General features: G+C 42.1%; 1 protein-coding gene and 1 long non-coding RNA gene across 14 annotated transcripts in view; one reads left to right on the plus strand and one right to left on the minus strand.

The window, feature by feature from the left end:
- LOC143420773 (uncharacterized) overlaps positions 1-23,854 on the plus strand; it is a 69,636-nt gene that overhangs the window by 18,350 nt on the left and 27,432 nt on the right. The gene's annotated exons all lie outside the window — the stretch shown is intronic.
- The window catches only part of specc1 (sperm antigen with calponin homology and coiled-coil domains 1), an 84,760-nt gene that overhangs the window by 17,437 nt on the left and 43,469 nt on the right, over positions 1-23,854 (minus strand). For 8 of the 12 annotated variants that reach the window (XM_076888979.1, XM_076888980.1, XM_012920811.4 and 5 more), the window contains 5 exons: positions 20,099-20,262; positions 19,340-19,440; positions 19,173-19,248; positions 18,341-18,485; positions 15,908-16,010 (listed from right to left, as the gene is read on the minus strand). In XM_076888979.1, the coding sequence (XP_076745094.1) occupies positions 15,908-16,010; positions 18,341-18,485; positions 19,173-19,248; positions 19,340-19,440; positions 20,099-20,262 (589 nt within the window). The other 4 variants (XR_002721187.3, XR_013100504.1, XM_023152782.3 and 1 more) reach the window with 4 other exon arrangements.

The raw sequence follows: 23,854 nt of genomic DNA on the forward strand, positions 1-23,854 counted from the left end.
TTATATAGCGCTTTTCAAGGCACCCAAAGCGCTTTACAATGCCACTATTCATTTACTCTCGCATTCACAAACTGGCGGAGGCAAGCTACGGTTGTAGCCACAGCTGCCCTGGGGCAGACTGACAGAAGCGAGGCTGCCATATCGCGCCATCAGCCCCTCTGGCCAACACCAGCAGGCGGTAGGTGAAGTGTCTTGCCCAAGGACACAACGACCAGAGAGTACGGGGATTGAACCGGCAACCTTCCGGTTACAGATGCGCTTCCCAACCCCCTGAGCCACGGTCGCCCCTTATCTGTGCTTTAATAGAAAGCACAGATAAGGATAATGGGACTGTCATTAGTTTTCCATTATCTGGTCATGAAGTATGAAACAATTAACCATCCTTGTTATGGACTGTCGACCTGTCCATGATGTACTCCCACCTCTCACCCAGTAACAGCTGGGCTAGGTTACAAAACCACTACCTCACCCCCGGAGTGGCTAGGTGGTTAGGAAAATAGGTGGGACAATGAACTATAAAGGGCACTGTGATCTGAGAAATCTTACTTCAAGCATGTTTACTACTTCTATTGAGGCACCAAAGGGAACATTAGGGTCAGTTTATATTAAAACTGGAGTACGCAAGACAGAAATGCAAAGATAATTACAAATGACAGAAAAAAGTGGACATGGAGTAAGAAGCTGTCATAGGCAAGAGTTAGTGCAGTATATACACATATGGGATAATGTATTTGGATGGATCATATTTGTGGTGATGCAATATAAAACATATTTTAATGGTATTGTGGTATTGTGCCACAGTGATGATAATTATCATTATAACACAGTCTCTTGATAAAGTTTTGTTTTGAACTCTTTACTGCACATAATAATGTTTAAATGGTAAATGGACTGGTTCTTATATAGCGCTTTTCTACTCTGTCCGAGCACTCAAAGCGCTTTATACAGCTGATTCATTCACCCAGTCACACCCATTCACACAAGCACTTCTAAGCTTAAGTGCTAAGTATCTAACTTCCACACACATTCACACTCCGATGGATGCATCGGAGAGCAACATGGGGTTAGTATCTTGCCCAAGGATATTTGGCATGCAGACTGGAGCAGCCTGGGATCGAACCACCGACCTTCTGGTTAATGCCTGATCCGCTCTTCCACCTGAGCTACAGCCACCCCAAACACAGTTTTATTTTATATCTCCCAGTCACAATTAAGCACATTGAACTGCATTGTCCTGTACAGAACGTGCCATAAAAATGCAGTTTGATCGATAGAGAGGAATAGACAGTGTTTGGGATAAGAACTGCATTAAAGATCTTTTTGGGTACATCAGTGCGTCTGTAAACACAGCATTAGCTCCAGGGAGATGCTAAAGATGTGACATGTATTTGTTTACTGTTGCTCTAAGCCGGTGGTCATCAATCCTTGCCCCGGGGCCTGAGGGCTGCTGATTTTCATTCTACAAATCGAATCAGCGACTGATCCATACATGTGACGCCAGGTGAATGTAATTAACTACCTGATGGGATAGAAAAACAACAACTCTGGGTCCTGAGGACAGAAATTCAAAATCACAATTCTAAGTCACTGCAGTAATCAATATCCTCTGAGTTTCTAAGAAATGTTGACAGTTGTTCACTCGTCTACTTTGGCGTTAGAGGTTAGCTCAACTTAAAACCAGCTGCAGTTTCAGGGTGAGAGGCTAAACCAATGATAAGAGAAGGAAGAAGTGGTGCTATGCTGGGTTGTGATGTGGCTGTGACATTTACACATATCTACTGTGGTATATGATGCTATTTAATTGCTACGAAAGTGAGAATAGCTAAACCAGCGCAGAAGAGCTTGAGCCATGCTTTTATAGTTACACTTTACAGATGCCCCCTAAAGGCCTCACAAGCATGCAATTATAAAGTTACTGTTTTGAAAAGGGGACAGCTGTATGGTTACAGTCACTGAATGCATGTGTGTGTGTCTGCATGATGTGGCTGTGCAGAGCAGGCAGTTTGCATGTTGCTGCTTTCTTGGAACAGCTCCTCCAAATTACATGTGACAATGATTGAAATTGCTTTTCTCAGAAAAGCAAGAAAAAGATAAGCAGAAATATAGTGTCTTCATGTAGAACTGTCTTTGTGTGACTTTTAGTCCCTGTAAAAGTTAGAAATCTTTAATCTGTGCTCTTTTTTGTAGATCATTTAAAGTTTTCAAAGTTTACCCTAAACCTTAATTTCAAGTTTAAGTAATGTTTTGGATTTCAGTCGTGAGGCTTAATCTTAAGCTTAAGAGGCTTGGTGTCAATGCCCATCCATGTGCACTGTCATTTTGTAACTCGAGAAAACATAAAACTCCCAAATATAAAAACATGAGAGCTGGTCAACCAAACAAGCTGATCCAATTTGTGTCATAATGTGGCTCAGCAGTGCGTATCGCCCTAATGTTTTAATATAAGACCTCCCAACATATGGGGATTCTGCAGAAGAGAGTATGGATGGAGTCCGGGAGGATCAGAGCATCGGGGGGCTCCTGGACATTCTCTGGCACAATCTGGCGGTATCAGATACAGCAATACATAAAGTTCCAGAGGTTCTCAATTGGACTCATCTCTGTGGAATGTGAGGGCCAGTCATTGGCATCAATGCCTTGGTCATCCCAGAAGTGCCTACACATTCTGATCAAATGAGGCCAGACAGTGTCATGTGCTAGGAGGAACACAAAGCTCACTGTACCAGCGTAATGTCTGAAAATGGGTAGTGTTGGCTAGCGCACAGAAGTCTGTGCGGCCCTCTATCAATAACCCAATGCCAAACCCGTCATGCCGGATGGTGTTGCATACAGTGTCACCAGATGCTTTAACATATGATCAGCGTAAACCTGCTTTTATCTGTGAGGATAATGGCCTGCCAGTGGTGGCTAGTTCTGGTGTTCTCTAGCTAATGTCAGTTGCATTGCATAGTGCTGGACTGTGACTACTGCCTATGCAATTTGAATAGACTGCAGGTACTAGAATAAAATGCAAAATTAGATAAAGATCAGCCAGGATGGATAAGGAGAGAGCAGTGGTCTGTAGATACTGCTTAAATAAAACCAAACATTGGTTTTTGGGTGTTGTTTGATGTTGCCTCTGAAAACATAGTTCAACTTGAGGAGTACTAATAACTTCAGGTGGTATGTGTGTGCACAGACGCTAAAATTTGCACAATGAATATTTATCACACTATTAATGGAGAATGAAAGTGTGTTTTTGTTTGAGTCATCAAGCCAAGCTGCAAAACATCTGTGGTCACAATGAGTTCTGAAGGAGCAGGAAGTCCTGAGTTCAGGCTTTGTTCACATTCAAGGAAAGCAATAAACACATGATGCAAGAAATTTTAAAGGAAGTTCCTGTCATTATATATATATATATTATAGCCCCTTGACAACCCTCAATAACTATTATTAATATACAGTGACATGTTCATAAACTGACACCGAAAGCGAAGCTGCACCGGCCCTTTTTTCATCTGTCAGCTATGAGCCTGTTCCATGTGAAGGCCAGACCTGTGCAGTCATGTCAGATCACATTCCTCTCACAGCTCCCCATTCCCTCTCGTAGCTGGCTCAGCAGCAGCACTAATCACAGTGTGTGTGTGTGTCCATCCTACTGTATGTGCAAACATACAAAGACACGCACAGTCAGACTCCAGGACAAAGATGGACAGTGACAAATAAGTTGATAAGAAAAAACTGCAAAGGGCAGATTCGCATGTGTGACGTGTGAGGGAGTGTGGCTGGATAGGGAGACTGACATTTTGACCCAGCCCAGAGCTGGTGGTACAGGTATGTCTGAGTTCAGGGTGGGTGCTGGAGTTCGTTCAGGGTGGAAAGAGAGGGACAGGCATGAATGCTAAACCAGCAGTGGACAACAACAGCTCTCTGGGAGCCGGATCAGAAAAGCAAACACAGCATCAAGCGACAGGAAGTGTCTCGTTCTGCACAAAAGGCAGAACCGCCACATTTTAGGGCTCAGAGAAAAAGAGTATGAGAGAGAAGCAGGGAGAGAGAAAAGACATCCACACATATTGGATGCAAATATTAATAGCATTAATAGCTAAAACATGGTGACAAAATCCCCAGAGAGCCATGCCACGCAAACATTTACTCTTATGAATGTTTGAATAGCCTATAACATTCTGCTCCTTCTAAAAGAGCACAAACAGCATTTTAAAAATCTTGCCAGATTCATCAAACAGACAACAGAACAGTTAAAGTTATAAAACTGAAATTCTGCAAAACATAATTTCATTTTCAAAAACAAACAAACACGGTCATAAAATCAATCAGTGAAGATTATTTTCCTGTCAATAAACAAAACAAAAATCTAATAACCATTTAAGGCCTTTGAGTAGCTTTAGCTGTGGTGGACATTAAAAGGTCAAGGACATGTCACATCCATCCTGGATGACACGTCCTTCCTGCTGTAAACCAACCACACAAGCTGGCTGGCTGAAGCGCACACAGACGGTGATTAACACCACAGAAACAAAAGGAAAGGGTGTGTGCTCCTGGTGCCACATAAGGATGATAGCACACTGCTGTAATGCTGTCATGGCAGCTGATACTCTGATTTCAGACATGGTGTAAATGCAAGTACGGCAAGTAAACCTATGCTATGGCAGATAAACTGAATTACAGTACATATCAAACACACAGTTTGTCAAAACCCCAAGTAGGAAATATCAGGCTGGAGGGTTATTTTCTGACATTTCACATCAAATACATGAAAGAAAAGACATAGAAGGAAGTGAGAAGGAGAAAATCTTAATAAATCTCGTAATGAAACATAGTTTTGAGCACTGATCCCAGGCAGGTGGGACCATGGAGATAAAGTAAGCAATCACAGGAGTTCTCCACAGACTCAGCTTGTTGATTGCATTAGGCTTTTCTGTATGGGGATAAAGAGCAGGGAGCGCAACAGAATGTCAAAGAAGGCACACAGGTGAATCGAAGCCACAATTCACAACCGTTCTGTCTATTGTGAGCCACCTGCAAATAGATATAATGTAATGCAGTGTAAGCTGCCAGTTGCTATGCAGTTTAGACTAAAAACAGCACACCTCTAACTTAGCTGTAAACACAGTGTTACCAATCCCAACAAGGAAAAGCTTGAAAAAACATGGTGTGCATGGTGAAAAGGCATCCCTGTACTTCTAAATTTGCTTTAAAAAGAGAAATATCATCTCCACCATTACTGCTCAAAAAACTTGTCAGATGAGCAGCAGATTCAAACCCAAACTGTTTTTGCCTACCATTGCACCACCGTGCTGTGCCGTGCGCTCTAGTATGTTGGAGTTGAATCTGATCATGATGAATAGTTATCTAGTCTCCTATCAAATGTAAGCAGATTTTAGTCTTGATAGCTACATACTATACAGGCACCTTTTAGACTTCTAATTAACAGAAAACTGAGAGAAGATCAGTTTGTTGTGGCCAATTGTCACTTACTAAATTTAGACATAAAGTGACTTTTTTTCCTGACAGCGTGACCAGATTTAGCCCAGAAACGAACATCATCATCCATGGATGCTGGGTTCTTGGTGAGATTATTCAGTCTATGATATTGATAGTCTGTGATAAAATTATCCTTCTAATTAATTACTTTGATCACAGTGCAATGATTTACTTATTTGTCACTCCATGTGGACCCTAAACCTTAAAGAACTAATGCTTGCCTTTGAACCTGCGGATATTTCCGCTCTGTCTTCTTACCTGATTAAAACCAATAAAAATAAATAAAACTTATTCATCAATATGCCATAGTGACCCTTTAATTTGACATCTCATCAAGTCCTTTAATTGTTATGCTGAGAATACCTAGCTCTACACTGACAACAAGGCACATGAATCCACAATAGGCACTTAGCACAAGCACTTAACTCTTTTCACACACACCAGATGCTAAAAGCTACTCAATATGCATTTGTTTTAATGCACTTCAACCCAGACAGCCTCAATATTATATCATTTATAAGAAAACACATGTACTAAAATATTCCGGACAAATCCTGTCTAATCACCTGTAATTTGTTATTTTACAATCACGATCTCACCCCACAGGTACAGTTAATCCTCCATTTATAGAACTTAGTAATGTCTACTCCTATCCTCTTCCCCTCCCCGATGTCTGACCTTCATTCCACACTCTCCTGGGGGGTCCATTCCTGTCTTTCAATGGTTTTCTGCATGTGTGTGAGTTCCCAGACAAGGCCGGATAAGCTGTGCTCTGTCAGGGCCTAATGTTCACAGCCCTTTGGTCATTGTTTCCATCTCAAACAAACAACGCATTTATTTTTGTTTGGCTTCTATGGTTAATTGAGGGGGGGAAAAAAAGCTTAAAAAGTGTCCGGAGTTGTCCTAAATTAAGACATCAAAGAGCCTGATAAATATACAAATGTTCAAGAAAGGCTTTTTTTGCTTACTGAACGTGGCCAAAAAAGGCTACAAGTAAACATCTTACTCTTCAATGCCACAAGATGGTTTTGCCAAATTAGGTGAAAAAAAGCTTTCAAAAGTTCTGACACAATGACATGAGACCAAAATAACCAAATATACAGTGACTTGCAAAAGTATTCGCCCCCTTGAACTTTCCACATTTTGTCTTTTTTTTGGCCTGTCCCGTTTGGCTCTTTTGCCATCAGAATTGTTGTCTAAAGGCAAAGAAAGATGCCCAACGGATTTACTTTACCAAATTGACCATCCCAGCCTTGCCATAATGGTCCATTTGATTCACCTTTTATTGTTTATTTTATTTTCACTTACTGAATACGGGACAGACTTGACTGGGGGAAAGAAGGGGAGAAAGAAAGAGGGAAAGAGAAACAGCTGAGAAGAGGGACGGGGGAGAAGGGCAAAAAACAAAAACCAACAGAATGAGCAGAAGAAAAAAAAAAAGAAATAAAAAATGCATATATCAATCACCTGGATCACCTGCTGAGAAAGAAAAAAGAAAACAAGCAGAAGAGAACAAGAGTAATAGAATAAACAACATCACAATGATATATTGGAATATGACAGTAAATACTAAATATTAAACATTATTGTGCAGCACATAAGATCAACAGAACAGTGTGCTTTGAGGTAGGAGCCAAAAAGGGTGTAGTTTGTGGGTGTGTTCACCCGTGTGTACACCTGTGAGCATGGACGCGCTTGTTTTTTTAAAAGGTTCCTTCATGTAATGATCTGCTAGAGGGTGTGGGGGGGCCACAGCCCCGTCCTCCAGGGCATGAAGCAGGTATGGAGGAGATCAAAACTCCAGACATCCAGAGGCCCCCAGAACACAAGAGACCAAGGAAGACCAACAGAGGGGCAGCCGCGCCACTGTCCCAGAAAGAGCTGAGGAGAGTCCCAGATGAGGGCTCACTCAGCAGCCGCGGAGCAGAAGCCAGGGGAGTTGCAGTGACGCGCCCGTGAGCTCCGCCGGCAGCCAGCCGTGCCTGAGTGACCGAGCCCCAGGCCGAGAGGCCGGGGGCACCCCACCCCACGCCCCAGGCTCCAGGCCCCGATAAGCGGCCGCCAAGGAGTGAGCCGTGTGTACCTGGACGCCCACCCCCGGACACAAAGAACCACCAACGCACCGACACCTGAGGGAGTCCGCCACTGGCAGGGGAAGTGGTGGTAGGGGGAGATAGGCCTCCAAACCTTGGAGGGCCTGAGATGTCCCCAGAGAGGTGGCGCCTTTCCACATTTTGTCACATTACAGCCACAAACACGAATCAATTTTATTGGAATTCCACGTGAAAGACAAATACAAAGTGGTGTACACGTGAGAAGTGGAACCAAAATCATACATGATTCCAAACATTTTTTACAAATAAATAACTGCAAAATGGGGTGTGCGTAATTATTCAGCCCCCTGACTCAATACTTTGTAGAACCACCTTTTGCTGCAATTACAGCTGCCAGTCTTTTAGGGTATGTCTCTACCAGCTTTGCACATCTACAGACTGAAATCCTTGCCCATTCTTCTTTACAAAACAGCTCCAGCTCTGTCAGATTACATGGACAGTGTTTGTGAACAGCAGTTTTCAGATCTTGCCACAGATTCTCGATTGGATTTAGATCTGGACTTTGACTGGGCCGTTCTAACACATGGATATGTTTTGTTTTAAACCGTTCCATTGTTGCCCGGGCTTTATGTTTAGGGTCGTTGTCATGCTGGAAGGTGAACCGCTGCCCCAGTCTCAAGTCTTTTGCAGACTCCAAGAGGTTTTCTTCCAAGATTGCCCTGTATTTGGCTCCATCCATCTTCCCATCAACTCTGACCAGCTTCCCTGTCCCTGCTGAAGAGAAGCACCCCCAGAGCATGATGCTGCCACCACCATCTTTGACAGTGGGGATGGTGTGTTCAGGGTGATCTGCAGTGTTAGTTTTCCGCCACACATAGCGTTTTGCATTTTGGCCAAAAAGTTCCATTTTGGTCTCATCTGACCAGAGCACCTTCTAGTGTGTGTCCCCCACATGGCTTGTGGCAAACTGCAAACGGGACTTCTTATGGTTTTCTGTTAACAATGGCTTTCTTCTTGCCACTCTTCCATAAAGGCCAACTTTGTGCAGTGCACGACTAATAGTTGTCCTATGGACAGATTCCCCCAACCTGAGCTGTAGATCTCTGCAGCTCGTCCAGAGTCACCATGGGCCTCTTGGCTGCATTTCTGATCTGCGCTCTCCTTGTTCGGCCTGTGAGTTTAGGTGGACGGCCTTGTCTTGGTAGGTTTACAGTTGTGCCATACTCCTTCCATTTCTGAATGATCGCTTGACCAGTGCTCCGTGGGATGTTCAAGGCTTGGGAAATCTTTTTGTAGCCTAAGTCTGCTTTAAATTTCTCAATAACTTTATCTCTGACCTGTCTGGTGTCTAAATCCAATCGAGAATCTGTGGCGAGATCTGAAAACTGCTGTTCACAAACGCTGTCCATGTACTCTGACTGAGCTGGAGCTGTTTTGTAAAGAAGAATGGGCAAGGATTTCAGTCTGTAGATGTGCAAAGCTGGTAGAGACATACCCTAAAAGACTGGCAGCTGTAATTGCAGCAAAAGGTGGTTCTACAAAGTATTGAGTCTGAATAATTACGCACACCCCACTTTGCAGTTATTTATTTGTAAAAAATGTTTGGAATCATGTATGATTTTGGTTCCACTTCTCAAGTGTACATCACTTTGTGTTGGTCTTTCATGTGGAATTCCAATAAAATTGATTCATGTTTGTGGCTGTAATGTGACAAAATGTGGAAAGTTCAAGGGGGCCGAATACTTTTGCAAGCCACTGTAAAATGAATGAATCATTTCTAGATATGTAAATTGTCCAGTTCGTTGTGTGATTTTTGTGGTCTGTTTGTTGTTCAGGAGCAATCTGCACTTTATCGATGTAAAAACTCTGAGTCAGAGCACAGGGGCGGAAAAAAAAAATCCCACACACATATTAAGCACAAAGCAGCGAGTTTCAGGCAAAGTTGTTCCGGCACAACAACCTGCACCTTTGAGTCTGATCTAACAAGCTGCCTTGAAAACCAGTGCAACACAAGTTATATAAAAGCAGTCTTGTGTTTCAAGTCTGTGTCCAGTCCAGCACTGACGTGGACAGGATCTCTTGTGAATACTAATTTCCTGTGAGAGGCCTCTTTACTCTCTCCCACAGGGCAGAGTCAATCAGAGCGAGCTTAAGGTCTTCTCTGATTGATCTGAGCTTCCCAGAATCTGACATTTTAGGTGTGACAGCGTCTGCCTGGGCTCACACCTCATCCTCCCTTGAGAGTTCTAATGCAGGCCGGGTTTTCAGCTACTCTGAGGATACTCTATGTTACTTGGGTTTGGAAGCAGCTGGTGGATAAATGCACCCCTTCTCACATCACATTCTCCCTAAGGGGTGCAAGACTGCTTCTCCATGGTGATAGCACAGCTATTGTACTCAGTACTTGCGTGTTTACATGCATGTAATTTGCAGTGTTTCCCTTTTTCCCCCCCCCCATGAAGTGTATTAACCATTACGGTCTGTCCAGAACCCCACCCAAGAAACAAGCTGACAACAGCGAATCATCATCAAGTACATTAAGACACTTAGATTATGATAACTCACTGTTTTCTACAGCATCTATATAAATTAAAGCATACATGTACAGAACCCAAACATATGTGAAACAAGCTGGAAGGTGAGATGAAGCTGTTTTAGCAGACAGACAACTGTGAGTACTGCTGTCTTGCAAAGGCTTTGTGCTCGGCCACAATCGCAGACTTATTGTGCCCTCAGGAGCTATAAAGCATCAAATAATTGCTCAGCATGCTTACAAAAGCTCCTACTTTCTCTTTCCCTTTAATTAGACTGCTGTTTGACCAAAACGTCTGCCAACAATAGGACTGTAATAACAACTTGCACGGGGGCTGACCCACCCATGAGTTTTGTCTCAGACTCGCACAGCAGCTTTTCTGGCTCTACAGTGGCAGATGAGCGTGATATAGGAGCTTGTTTCCTGACTCTGCCACTCCAAACCAGAGGGGCAATAGAAAGCGAAGGGTGCACAGTGAAAGCCACCTCTTCAAACTGACCATTAATTATGTAGCCCGAAGAGGCCGAGGACAAATTACAACTTGCTGACGCTATACTAAAGAGCCAACTAGAAAGCGAAAATTTCTGAAGAAATTTTAAGTGTGCCTATGCCGCCGCTAATCAGTATAGTTTGCCATTCAAACGGCTACAGAGAGCAAAACTCAGCAGAGCAGCCATTCTCCACCATGAACTATGGTAAAACCAAACACCGCTCGCGCCTCACAGATGACAGCTTACAGTTTTGTGTAAAGATGAGGTGACTTCGTACAGCCCCAATTTGTAGACGCTGTGCGCAGAGGTTCATAAGCAGACCCAACAATGTTTGCATGAACACACTTTGAAGCATTACGTTATGGACCACTTTTCACACATAGTTGCTGTACCCACACAGCCGGCTGTAGCTTTTCATCTCATAGCCCGACACATACACAAAAAAAAAAAAAAAAAAAAAAGCAGAGAGAGCACAGACTTTACACCTGAGAGGCGTGATTGCAGATGCCGCTGAGGTGGGTCCACCTCCCCTGCAGCGGCACTGCAGACCACGCCCTGCCACACACATCAAACACGTAAAATAAATATTTATGCACTTTTCATTCACTTTTTGTTTTTTGTTATTTTTACACAGTGTTCTGAATGATTAACAATGGTCTACAGCCAATCTTGTGTATTATTATACAAACTTTGGTTGTAAGATTCAGATAACTATTTAATAAAAGCTAAATATTTTATATGAGAGTAAGAAAGAAAAGTATATCTTTGTCTCATACTCTCATCAGACAATACATGAACCTCTCAATAAACAAAATATATGCTCAGCTTAAATGACAAACCGCTATTTTACACAGTGGAACACTTATTTTTAAACAAAACCAATGCAGTTCGCCACTGACAGTGCTTACCTTTGCACATCACAGTAAACACTGAACCAAGATGGCGCCCACGCGAACGAGAAATCTGAACTACGGTGTCCTGCAGAGGACAAATGGTCAAAATTGCTAAAATTTACAACATATATGCAGCTCAACAGCGACACCTTGTGACTTATTCCAGTCACTACCTTACATATACATAACGTCTTACCTGACATTCAGTTCACCGGACACTCATACTGAATCACCAGCCCATATAAATGAAAAATAAGTCCAGCAGCCAACCAAGAGTCATCACGAAAGACTAGGGGTGACACGACAGCGTGAGCGGGCCTGGGTGTCAGCCAGCCCAGCCTGGGTGTCAGCCAGCCCGACCTGGGTGGCAGCCAAGCCGCGCTAGCCAGCTAGCCGCCATGCGGCGGTGAAACGAGAGCGTGAGCCGGCCTGGGTATCAGTCAGCCCGGCCTAGGTGTCAGCCAAGCCGCCCTAGCCAGCTAGCTGCCATGCGGCGCTAGCAGTAACATCGTGAGAGATATGGGACTTCTTGATAAAATATGGGACTTCTTGATAAAACGAGCAGATATTTGAAGTTTACACCCCTACATTCTCGCCTGAAAATAGGAGAGGCTGTCATAAAGTTCAAAATCAGTAACTTAGCGCGCACAGCTGTATAGAAACTCCGTCGTGCTAGCTAGCACGCAGTACAGTTATTGTAACTGTCAGCACAACGAAAATAAACTACACCTAAACTCGGTTTATATCTGACCCAAATAGAGTGCAGTTAATAACGTCTTACCTGAAATTCAGTTCACCAGCCGCCTGCTTCTCCTGCATTGGGTTTCCCTTATCCACGATTGAGCTCCGCGTTAGCCACCACCGGTCGATCGGTGTTTCTTTCCCCGCATACGAGGGGAAGAGACATATACCGGTGGCTAACGAGGAGCTAGCTAGCCACCGGTATATGAACAACTCAGTTATTTTTTCCACATTGACCAGCATCATCGGCCCATATAAACGAAAAATAAGTCCAGCTAAGACAAAGACTGTTTGCGGAGCGATCGGGGGTGAAAGGAGTTAGAGACGCCTCACTGAAAGCCAAGCCTGGGTGCTTTTGAGCGAAGCGGCGCTAGCTAGCCGAGCTAGCTAGCCGGCTAGCCGACCGGCCAAACTAGCTAGCCGGCTAGCAGCAACATCGTGAGAAATCTGTTGCTAATATGGGATGTTTTGACAAAACGAGCAGATATTTGACGTTTACACACCTACATTCTCACCTGAAAACCGGTCGATCGGCGGCCGCCTCACATGTTTCTTTCCCCACATATGAGGGGAAAGAGACACATACCGGTGGCTAGCTAGCTCCGCGTTAGCCACCACCAAACAACTCAGTTAGTTTTTCCTCATCGACCAGCATCATCGGCCCATATAAACGAAAAATAAGTCCAGTGTGAAACAGTCGCTTGGCGAGCGATCGGGTGGTTTAGCGAGTGTCAGCCTCTTAAGTTTAAGACAAGCCCGGCTGCTTTTTAAGCGACGCGGCGCTAGCTACCCAGCTAGCGTCAGTACACAGGAACTACTTCCGGTAGTTATACAAAATAAAAGCGTCCACAGGGACACAGCGGCCGCCTCGCATTACTCCCGACATACCACTAGAGTGAGCCAGCACACCACAAATGAAGTTTTCTTGTTCTCCATTCATTTCAATGGGAAAAAACTTGCATTAAAATATTCATATTTAAAAAACTATAGAAGTAATAAACACCAAAAGTCATAGCAACTCATTCCAGCTCCAGCCGCACACAATGATATATCATATGTGAACCTTGTCTCAAAACTGTGGGGCGAGTTAAGGTCCAAAATTTCAGGCGGAAAAAGAATAATAATAATAATAATAATAAATCCGAGCAATAGTAATAAGTGTGCCTTCGCATAGGCACACTTAATTAGTGTTGAGGGATTACCTCTTTGACCTTAGTCCACAGCAGGGAGGAGAGGGACTGCAAAGTGTGTGTGGATGTATTAATGACACTAAACCTCACTAACCTTTATCAGAGCACAACACGAGCATGACAGAGAGACACCTGAATGCTGCGTTTTTTCTGGTCCCTTGGTTCAGTTTTCCATCCTGGAGGTGCACACGGTGTGACATGTTAGTCAGTGTCTCTCAGACACTGGGCCTGTAATCGGGGGCCAAAGCAGCCTGACCTTTCATCAGACGTATGAAGCTCAATGCATCCTATGGCAATAAAATTTTCTCTGCCCACCACAGGACTTAGTCACATGGGTTACATGCTGTGGTGCAGTTTACTCACCACGGTGGCTATAAGTGATGCCCTATGCAGTATGTAACACCAAAGATGCAGGACATATGCATGCATCCATGAAAGCAGAAATCTCTGTGGGTGCAGTGCCAAGAAGAAGGAAAAGGGCAAATAACAGCGGATCACCCTTTTAGAGAGATCCTCCTTTAAATCCTAATGACTCAACTTAACATCAGAGATAAGATAGTGTTAAAGTCATCTGCTTCTCTTTTTTCTTATTTGATTGTTGCATAAGAAAAACAAAAGTATTTTTTTTCTCATTTAAATCAAAAACTAAAAAAAAAAGATTGGTACAAGTTAACAAATATTGATGAGATGTGCAAACAGGAATTACCTCATGTCTCTACTTTACGGAAGTAGTCGCACTGGTTCTCAAAGTAAACATTTTTAAGGCGAACTGCCTAACTAATGGTCCAGTACTAAACCGGATTACAGGCCACGCGCATGTCGCACATGGAGAATATGCAAAGGCACGAAGGGACCACAGCTCTATGCCACAGACTGAAACACACCTAGCAGCCAAATCTTCTTAATGCATTCCTGATACTTGCAAATAATCACACGGTGTTGCTAAGCCCTCTGTGAGAGCAGATCATAAGATCCCATAGTTAAATCCACACCAGTAGGAATGAGGCTCTATTAAGGGGTATTAATGTTGTACTGAACTGAATTAAGATTTGCAGTTTAGTTTATTGTTCTTCACGAGAATATTTAAGAGGGAAATATTATTCGTGTGACAGCTAAAGACACTTATTACTTGGTACATTGTCTGTACCAAGTAACAAGTGTCTCCCTAGATCAAACTACAGCCATTGAGAGGTAGTGACATTGTTATGTTATCAGTGTGTGGGCGCAGCAGAGAGTAAACTTCCTGAAGACGCAGCCCAGTGGTTTTGTTTCGATTTTTAATCGCCGTGTTAAAAGATTTCCAGGAAACTCCTTTTTTTCCAATGAGCGAGAAAACTGTGGCATCAACGAATGCTACAAGAGAGCGTCTTTAAACATGCTCCCCACTGCCCGAAGATGTCAAAACAGTCTAAACAATTTGAGCCGGGCAGCCTGTGTTCAGGAGCAGCATTTTATCAGACAGATTGTCAGTTTTATCTCATTAAGTCAGCTGTTTCCATCACAAGAAGATCTGCTGAGCGTGTTTCACCAACATACGCACCATGAGGCCGTCAAGCACCAGTTCTCATAAGAAAAGAAGAGGCAGTGTGGGGTGGGGTGGGGTTGGGTGGGGGAATCAAAGTTCACTGAGCACCACTGTCCTTGTGAAATAGAACTATTGATCTGACAGCTCATCCAATAATTCACTATTTATCACTGTGACAGCTGGGTTTATTTTTAGCAGTTATTATCACCTGTGCTTTCTCATACTTGGTTAAGCCAGAGTTACGTGCTATTAGACTCACCCCCAAACCCCAGAGACGCACAGTCAGTTACATCTGTAACTGTAATTCCTATCAGAAGGCTGAGAGTGATAAAAGAATTGCTTTTTTGGAGGCTGCAGCCAGTCCCCCTGTATAGCTTTAGCATACTGGCACACAAACACAGTGATTACAGAGGTAAATCTCTAATCCCACTGGGGTTAATAGGCTCCTTAAACTAGGTATTAAGGGAGCGTGTTAGCACTAGGGCTTCCTGGAACCAGTTAAAGCCGCTGGGAGCACAACAACATAAAATAAAATAAAAATGAATGGGCAAGCATAAAAACAGTGCAGGCTGTGAAAATACATACAGGTATAAATCCAGTGTGTCTGTAAGACTGGGTGCTTTGCTTCATTGCTTCCATTACTGCTGTGCCACAGCGATTTCATATCCCCACTGAGATGACAGGAGGAGTAATGTGCCATTACAGTCCGGCACATCACTCATGGCAGGAAAATAAAACAAAAAAAAGAAAAGAAATAGCTACCGAACCTGAGGGCAGACTAACCAATACTGCATACATGTAATATGAAAGGGGGGACGGGGACGGGGACGGGGGGGGGGGGGGGGGGGGGGGGCTGTCGTCTCGCCTTTAAATAAGAACCGGACGAGTGAAACACTCAAATGAAACAGTCAGACAAAGATGCAGAAAAGAGCAGGGTGTGAAAGTGAGTGGGGCTCGTCTTGTGTCTGAGAGAGGTCTCCGGCCTGTGATCCCTACCGGATAGCCTTCTGTTTTCTTCTGGCACCACTTCAGTAGAGCATTTCTCTTAGATCCTCCGTACTCCCGCGCCAGTGCAGCCAAGGGGTCCTTTCTTTCCACACTGTCACAAGGGAAACACGAACCACAATCACATAGAGAGATTTTTTGGGTGGAAGGGGGGAGCAAGTTTGCAGTAAGTTATCGAGGGGATAAGTAACCATGCAAACTTGAGTGCATATGATGATCACAGCAAAAGGCTTTGTTCAATTATTTAAGTCCCCCCAAAATTTCTATATAAAAGGTCATTCAAGTGGTCCTGATCTAATAACACACAACTTATTTCTGATTTCTCACATGCATGCTTTCGGAAGCTAAAAACTTCCATTCCTCTTTTTCTTCTTCTTTAGACTTTGGTGTTTTAGTTCAGGAAGGTTACAAAGGTTGGCCATCTTTAAATAACATAATGGGCTCATAAATATTAACTTTAGAGCTAAAAATGAGCCTGCCTCCATGATCACAGTGTACAATGACCTGCACAACATACCATTATTGAAAAACTAGATCCATTTCAGTCCTGAAAAATTTGAATAAACCCTTTTTAAAAAAACAAAAACAAACTCTTAATGCTCTCTTTAAAAATACAATTCCTACATAGCTTTTCCAAATGTTCCCTGTTTGAAAACTCCCTTCTGAATTCCAGGGCTTCAAATTATCATTACAAGACTGAAGCTTCTTTGGTTTGCTTGTGCATTTGTGTTGGAGTTAAGAGTTGGCTCAAGATTACTTTGGCGTGAATCCAGCACCCACTCTGACTTTAAGTGTTGGGATGTAAACCTTTAGCAAAGTTTTTTTTTGTGGCATCTGTTTTACTTTTCATCCATCAAATATTGGCAAACAGTACACTCAATGCATTTCTCTAAAATCCCCCAAAATTGTCCAACAGATTGGATAAATGCCTATCTGCAGTATTATCCAAAGGGGCTTCTCCCAAGGGTTTGTGCTGGAGCTGAGGCCATGGGAAGACCATGAGACATGGTCATTGCTGTGAGCATAGTAAATATTTCACACGTCATCGCTGCTCTGCTGCTGAATTCATTATTTCTCCGTTTGAGGCACCATAATGCCAGAAGGAGCAAGATGCTATCCAAACATATATTGCAGTGCGGAGAGTATCTGCATTTATCATCAGTGATACAGCAGCTTTATCATGAGCCTTTAAAATACCAAATATGGAAGGAGACAGCCCCCTAATCTCCTCTTCCAGAAAGTCTACAACTCCTTCACACACATTTACATTAATAATGTCAAGAGTGAATAGATGGTAAGAAAAGATAGACTGCACTAGGGAAAAGGAAGGCCAATTATCTGTGTGGAAAATTTATTCTTGGTAGCACAAACAATACTGTAAAAATACAGCTGTGTGCAAAGTGCAGAGAGCTGAACAGTCATGACAGCAGACAAGGATGTGGAGAGGCTGGACTGACAGGTTTCTGAGTTTCAACATAAACAATGAGTGCTGTTTATTAATGTCAACTGTATGCTGACTGAAGCTAAGGGTGTTGTCCAGTGTGCTGGCCAAGTATTTCGCCTCTGTCAGTGCGCCCCAGGGCGGCTGTGGCTACAATGTAGCTTGCCATCACCAGTGTGTGAATATGTGTGTGAATGGCTGGATAACTGGTTGTGTAAAGCACTTTGGGGTCCTTAGGGACTAGTAAAAGTGCTAAACAAATACAGGCCATTTACCATTTATTTCATTGCTTTAACTAACTTTGCTGTTTCGAAGTTGCCACCATTTACATCAGATGCAATCACGAGTGTACACAGACATGAGCTGTCCGTGCATGAAAACGATCACTAGCAAGAAGAGTATAAAAACATGTTTGTTCACCATTTGCCTCTCTTCCCATTCTGATAAGCCAACACTCCATCTACTGTGTGCAGGCCATCGGTGTCCAAACAGGAATGCTGGACATAAAATTTGGGAAACTAACAGAGAAAGCTTTAACTAGTGATATCAAGAGGGAGTATGCAAGTTTAAAAAGCAGAAATACAACAGCACCCATTATATCTGTAACCACCACCAGTTTTAGAGTCATGCAGCCTATTTTAAAGCTACATTTAAAAATAAATAAACTTTGTTTTGTTAACTGCTTGTGAAGATTTGCCATCACAGCAATGGCCTTCTTTAAAAACAAAATCAGCTTTAAAGCTTCAGTGAGAGATCAACTTATTCACATTTTTGCTTTGTCACAGTATTGGGAAGCATAAACCCAGAACAAATCCAGACATGTAGTTTTCATGTGGTGAAATCATAGTCAAATATGTTAGCTCCTCCTAAGCTTAAAAAAAAAGAAGAATTTTTTCAGGTATGATTAAATTACCAGCTCCAGTTCAAAGTAGCAGGTTTGTCTCAGAGTGAAGTGCTATTTAAAAATAAATAAACAAACTCACCTGAGCTTGCTGCTTCCTCGGTTGTAGCTGAAGGATGGCGTGCGGCTGCTGAGGGAGGCAGAGGTTTTGATTACAGACTCCAGTGACGGGCTTTTCCTCATAAGGCTGTTAGGTTTCAGGTCTTCCCTGCAGCTCGCCAATTTGTCTGTGGGAATTAAAACAACACACAGGAGAATGAAAAGAAAGTTAGAAATGGAGGGATCAAAATATAAAGTACATTTGACAAATCACATGTGCAGTTGCAGGGCATGAAAGGCAATGGGACAAATAGAAATTAATTGTATTCTGCTTTAAGACTTCTAGCGTTCTGCAGTTATGGAAAGTCACATTATCCTCCAAGGTGTCTATGTTGCTAAACTACTGATGTACCCACTGTGTACAAAATAATACTTGAATTCTAATGAGCAGTAAAATCTAAATAATCTGGATTTACTGCAATAAAACATTTTTTTTTTAAAAATCCCTTATCCAATTAAAGTAATCCTGTGATTCTAAAGTCACTGTGTTTTTCAAATGACTCCTCAGAGATGGAGCAAGAAGACCTACTGAATGTAGATGCTGACATTTTAAGAGCCATGCACAAAATTTACAGCATTTGGTTGCCAAGGAGAAAAATCATAAAATTTTCCACCAAACTGGCAGCAGTCGGATGTTTGCATGTCTTTAATACCATTCATTTAGTGCTCATTGAACACTCATAGTGGACTTTGGCTGTCAGTCTGTTGACCTAAAAGCCACCATTTGTTCCTGTGTGACAGTTAAAGGAAGTATGGATATTTGATAGCAAATTTATACCATTACAACATGCCCAAATCCCTTCTGTGTTACATACCATGAGGATGGGAGAATTCTCCGTGATTAATTCTTTTTTCCAGTGTCTTTGATAGTGGCTTTATGTGCGAGTGTCTCTAAAAAGAGAATGAAACAGTCATCTGAAACAGTTCCACTCACAGGAAGTCTGTATTTAAAGGGAATTTTAAAGGGAAACAGGGTGTATACCTGGATGGGGGATACAGCAGCAGCAGGTGCAGTGCGCACAGGGATCCCACTCAGTGGGCTTCTTGAGGAGGAATGCATTTGAACCGTGTGACCTGGCCCATCTGAAACACCAAGTCATGTAACCATTGAGTTCAAAAGTGCTCTGTAAAGCCTGCATTTATAGAAGCAAAGAATAACCTTTTTCAAAGATTAAACAAATGTCACAGCCCACTGTCCGCTTTTTTTTTTTTTTTAAACAGTTTTAAACAGTTGGACTCCTAGTCCTCTTTTCATTTTTGATATTTGAGAAATTAATAGTATATTTTACTCAGTTTTGGTACATTTCCCCCAACAATTTATTTTGAAGTTTAGCTTGTTTCATAAAAAAAAGAAAAAAAGAATAGCCTTGGTTGAAAGATTAAATAAAACCAGTAAAACTGTCCTAATGTATGCAGCTCTACATAATGTTCATGTCAAGCTGCTTAATAAATGAAACAAGAGGCACCATCTCCATAATGCATGACTAAAGTTTCTAAATGAAAATGCCTCCTATCAGTAAGATATATCCAGCATGTCATTTTTGATTTTACTGAGACACACAAGGAAACCCTCCGACCTGTCTGAGGCCAGCTTAGCCAGGACCGTCCAGCCCAATCGCACAAGTTGCAGAGAAAAGCCACATATTCATAGACCTCTCAGCAGCTGTTCTGCTCTACAGTTACACTGCGTAATGGGATGCCCTGAAAGTGTGTGTCTGTGTGCTGGGGTGCTCGTGCTCACTTTGTCCAACAGTATCAAAGGACTTAATGAGGGATTTGACAGTAGCTCCAGGCTCTGTGTTGGAATCTCCGCTGGCGTCGGCGGGCGTGGCTGGGATCATGGAGATGCCGCACCAGTGACGGCCGTTATCCGAGTCAGACACTCTCGCCTCTTCACCTTGGGACCTGGCAGACACAATGAACAGGATTGCTGTGTGGACACACAGGTAGCACAAACACTAGAGGGAGGAGAAACGGCAAATTGTGACCTGGTGAATTTCAAAACCCTGAATTTAGAACTTATCTTATGAGATAACCCATTGACCAGTGAGAAAGGGGAGACTGCACGTTTTAAAAAAATAGGGTGTTTGCTCAGTGTATCAACAAGATCATGTGATCAGCTTGAACCGAAGAACTGTCAATAACTGATGACTAGCTGGAGACAAAAAGAGTTTGGAAAACCTTAATGTGAGCAGTAGAGACGCTTTCTGCCGTTGTACCTGGTGAACATTGGACCAAAGGCTACAGCGTGAGGGTCTGCAGCCTCTTTACAGACAAGAGGAGACAGAAATGACAAACAAGTTCTTAACTCACTTTCAAAAAAAAAAAAAGTAGACTGACAGAGAAAGACGACTGCAGTTATACTGGTGTCATTTAATTTATTCATTTGCCTGATGAACAGCAGTCAGACATAATAATACACGTCTAAGTTCACAAGCATAAAACCAGTCACGAGTCTTTGTAGGCAGAATAAATTAACAGGACATTCATAAATTGTTCATCGAAAGAAAATGATCCATCACATTGTTAGTAGCTCATCTTTCTTTAGAAGGTCGGGTTTCTTGAGTGAATCCAAATGCTTACATTTTGAGCACCAGTACCTTTACCTTGGGATTAAAATATGGCTTTTAAAAATTGTAACCTGAGATCCTGCAACCGTATGACCGTATACTACCACAGTATGCAATATTCTATTGAAGTTTTTGTTGAACAATGAAATAAACCTTTCAAAATTATATCACAGTACTTGAGTGACACATTAAGAAGGATGTTAAAGAAATCTCAGAGTCCCATTATAACTTTTTTTTTTTTTTTTTTTTAGAGTAACCTCAGAGGCTCAGATAAAAAGTGTGTGTTTAATTCTACATCATCTTATGCAGCTAAAAAGTTGAATTAAAGAAAATGAGTTCAGCTCATAATTTAAAAGTGGTTTCTTGTGTGAAATAAAACAATCATTTTAGGAACATGTAACACAGTCTTCTTGGTCTAAGGGTTAAAATGGCATGTTTCAGTAGAGCAAAAAGTGGCTTGGAGGAACAGCTGTTTGCGTTTGTGGCAGTTCCAATGTTGGCAGTATAATATTAAGAAGACATTTAGAAGAAATATCGCTATCATTAAAAACAGGCAAATAGAAACAGTGCAGAGGATACCTGTGTGCTGAGATGACAGAGATTTAAAGTTATTATGTGTTCTACAGTGCCATCAAATGGCTAAATAGGAAACTGCATTTTAGACCAATCAGAGGAATCAAGAGTCAAGTAAACAAGTGACAACAATCTGACTAATATAGAGCTAGTAAGCAGAATAATATTAGGTCCAGAACTATATACTGTATGAATATCACTGGACTTTTGTTCTGTTTTTTTGCTTTGGCCTTGCGATGTGTATTTTCTGATGTTATGAGTTTGTCTTTGTTCTGGCAGTGTTTGGGAAACGCAAGTCTCTGAGCTTTGCTACTCTCTGAACATTTACCCATATTTTCATACCGCTACCAGTTTTTTCAGTGTTCTTTCTGTAACACTTCATCTGTTCAACTTTCTGAAAGGCACAAAGCAGCTTCACACATTATTATAAACAAACAAACAAAAAATATAAGTCTCTCACTCCTGGAATCTCAAACACAAGAGAATCACAAAAATAAAGGGTACATTTTATTGAGAAACAAAAATACAGTATTTTTAAAAGGTCATGAAGACATGAAGAGAGATAGAAGCCGTTCTGTGTCACAAGAATTCGTCTGTGGTTACAGAGGTCACAGTGGCTTACAATTAAACTATTTTACCACATTACATGTTTAATGTCATATTAAGTGCAACAATAACACTGTCTTCACGTGGTGCTGAGGTGAGAGACGCTTCTTTAGTGCCCTTCTACTGCCGTCTTGGTCTCAAAAGTGGCCCCGGAACTTATTCTGGAGAGAAAAGAAGAAAGGACATGAACTGCAGTGTAACAGCTAATGTTTACACAATGACCTTGTTTTCTTCTCAGCATTATTATTTTCAAAGCCAGACCTGTGGGTGCTTGCAGACTTCTAAAATCTCTGCTCCATGCATACCTCAAAGGATTAATACAGTCACTCAGAATCAAATTTCAATAAAATCACCCTGTGATGAAATGTATCTGCAGCAGATGATGCATTGCATGAGTTTAATCCAGTCATGCCGTGCAGACCATCCTGCTATACAACCAAAAAACAATTAAGAGTGTTATTCATTTAAAGGACAGCAGGTGGCACCAGATACATCTACTCGAACCAAAGGTTGAAAAAAAGAAAAAAGAAATCAGGCAAAGCAAACCAAAAAGGGCATGATACCCCTGAGGGTGCAGTCAGCCAGCACACAGAAAGACAGACAGAGTCAGACAGGCTGAAGCGGCAACACGAAGCCAAACATAGATAGGAAGGTCAGTGAGCATCAGCAGCACACAGGGCAGGGAGAGGCAGGCTGGCTGAGAGAGCACTGCAGGGCAGGAAACTCACCTGGGCTTTACACAGGGAGGCTTGTCAGAGGGACTTCTTTGATAGAGTCATCACAGGGAACTGCTGGAGGTGGGGAGCGGACGCAGCGTAACAGCTAATCTCGGGGAGAGTTTGCTGATTTAGCCGTGGTCTAAAGCCACTACTATATTCTGAAGTACTGCATGAAATCTGAAGAAAAGACATATCTGGTTTTTAAACCAAATATTACGGTTTCTTAAGTGGTAAAACTACTGGTGAGCAGTTTAATAATTAATAGTAATAAAATAGTTTTTTTTAAATATAAATTAATTAAATTAATAAAAATTTGTTTCGCTACCTGAAAGGATTATACCATGGCCAGCCACAAATATAAAGAGAGCGCTGTACAGTCACAAATCTAAGCAGACTTTGCCACAGAAGTATTTGACCTGGCTTGATAATGAAAGAAGACAAGACTGTCAAAAACACTATGGTATATGCACACTAAAACACACTTGTATAACAACACACGATCCAACGCAATGCTCATCAACAACAATGCTGCACTGACATATTCCGATCGCACTATGTGAAGTCTTGAATAGTGTGACAGATTGGTGTGGGACATTTGCTGTAAAAAACTAATCACAGATTCTGCTCTGACCATGAAGCAGATCTGCCACCATTTATTAAAAAAAATAAAATTTTATATTATTCATATTGTCCTATCAATACTGCTGAAGTTTGCTGCATTTTGAGCGTCAGGAATAAACGTTACCAGAGGGTAAGTGTGGAAGAGGGAGACGGAGAGGGCAGCAGCTTAAAAGGAATAGAATACACAGAGGGAAATACCACAGGAGACGGCTCATTTACCAACAGAGTCTGCCAAATCCCGGGAACCTAGACTCAAAAGCATCAAGGTTTGGATCTTGTGAAACATCATAAACTAAATTGTATCTATACTAAATGTAGATATGTCTAAATAGATTATTGGGTGGTATTCTTATTCATTAAGCATGTATAAAACACAGGTAATAAGAGATATGGCAGGACTCTGGCAGG

The sequence above is a fragment of the Maylandia zebra genome, linkage group LG10 (genome assembly GCF_041146795.1).
Source record: "Maylandia zebra isolate NMK-2024a linkage group LG10, Mzebra_GT3a, whole genome shotgun sequence".
NCBI classification, from domain to species: Eukaryota; Metazoa; Chordata; class Actinopteri; order Cichliformes; family Cichlidae; genus Maylandia; species Maylandia zebra.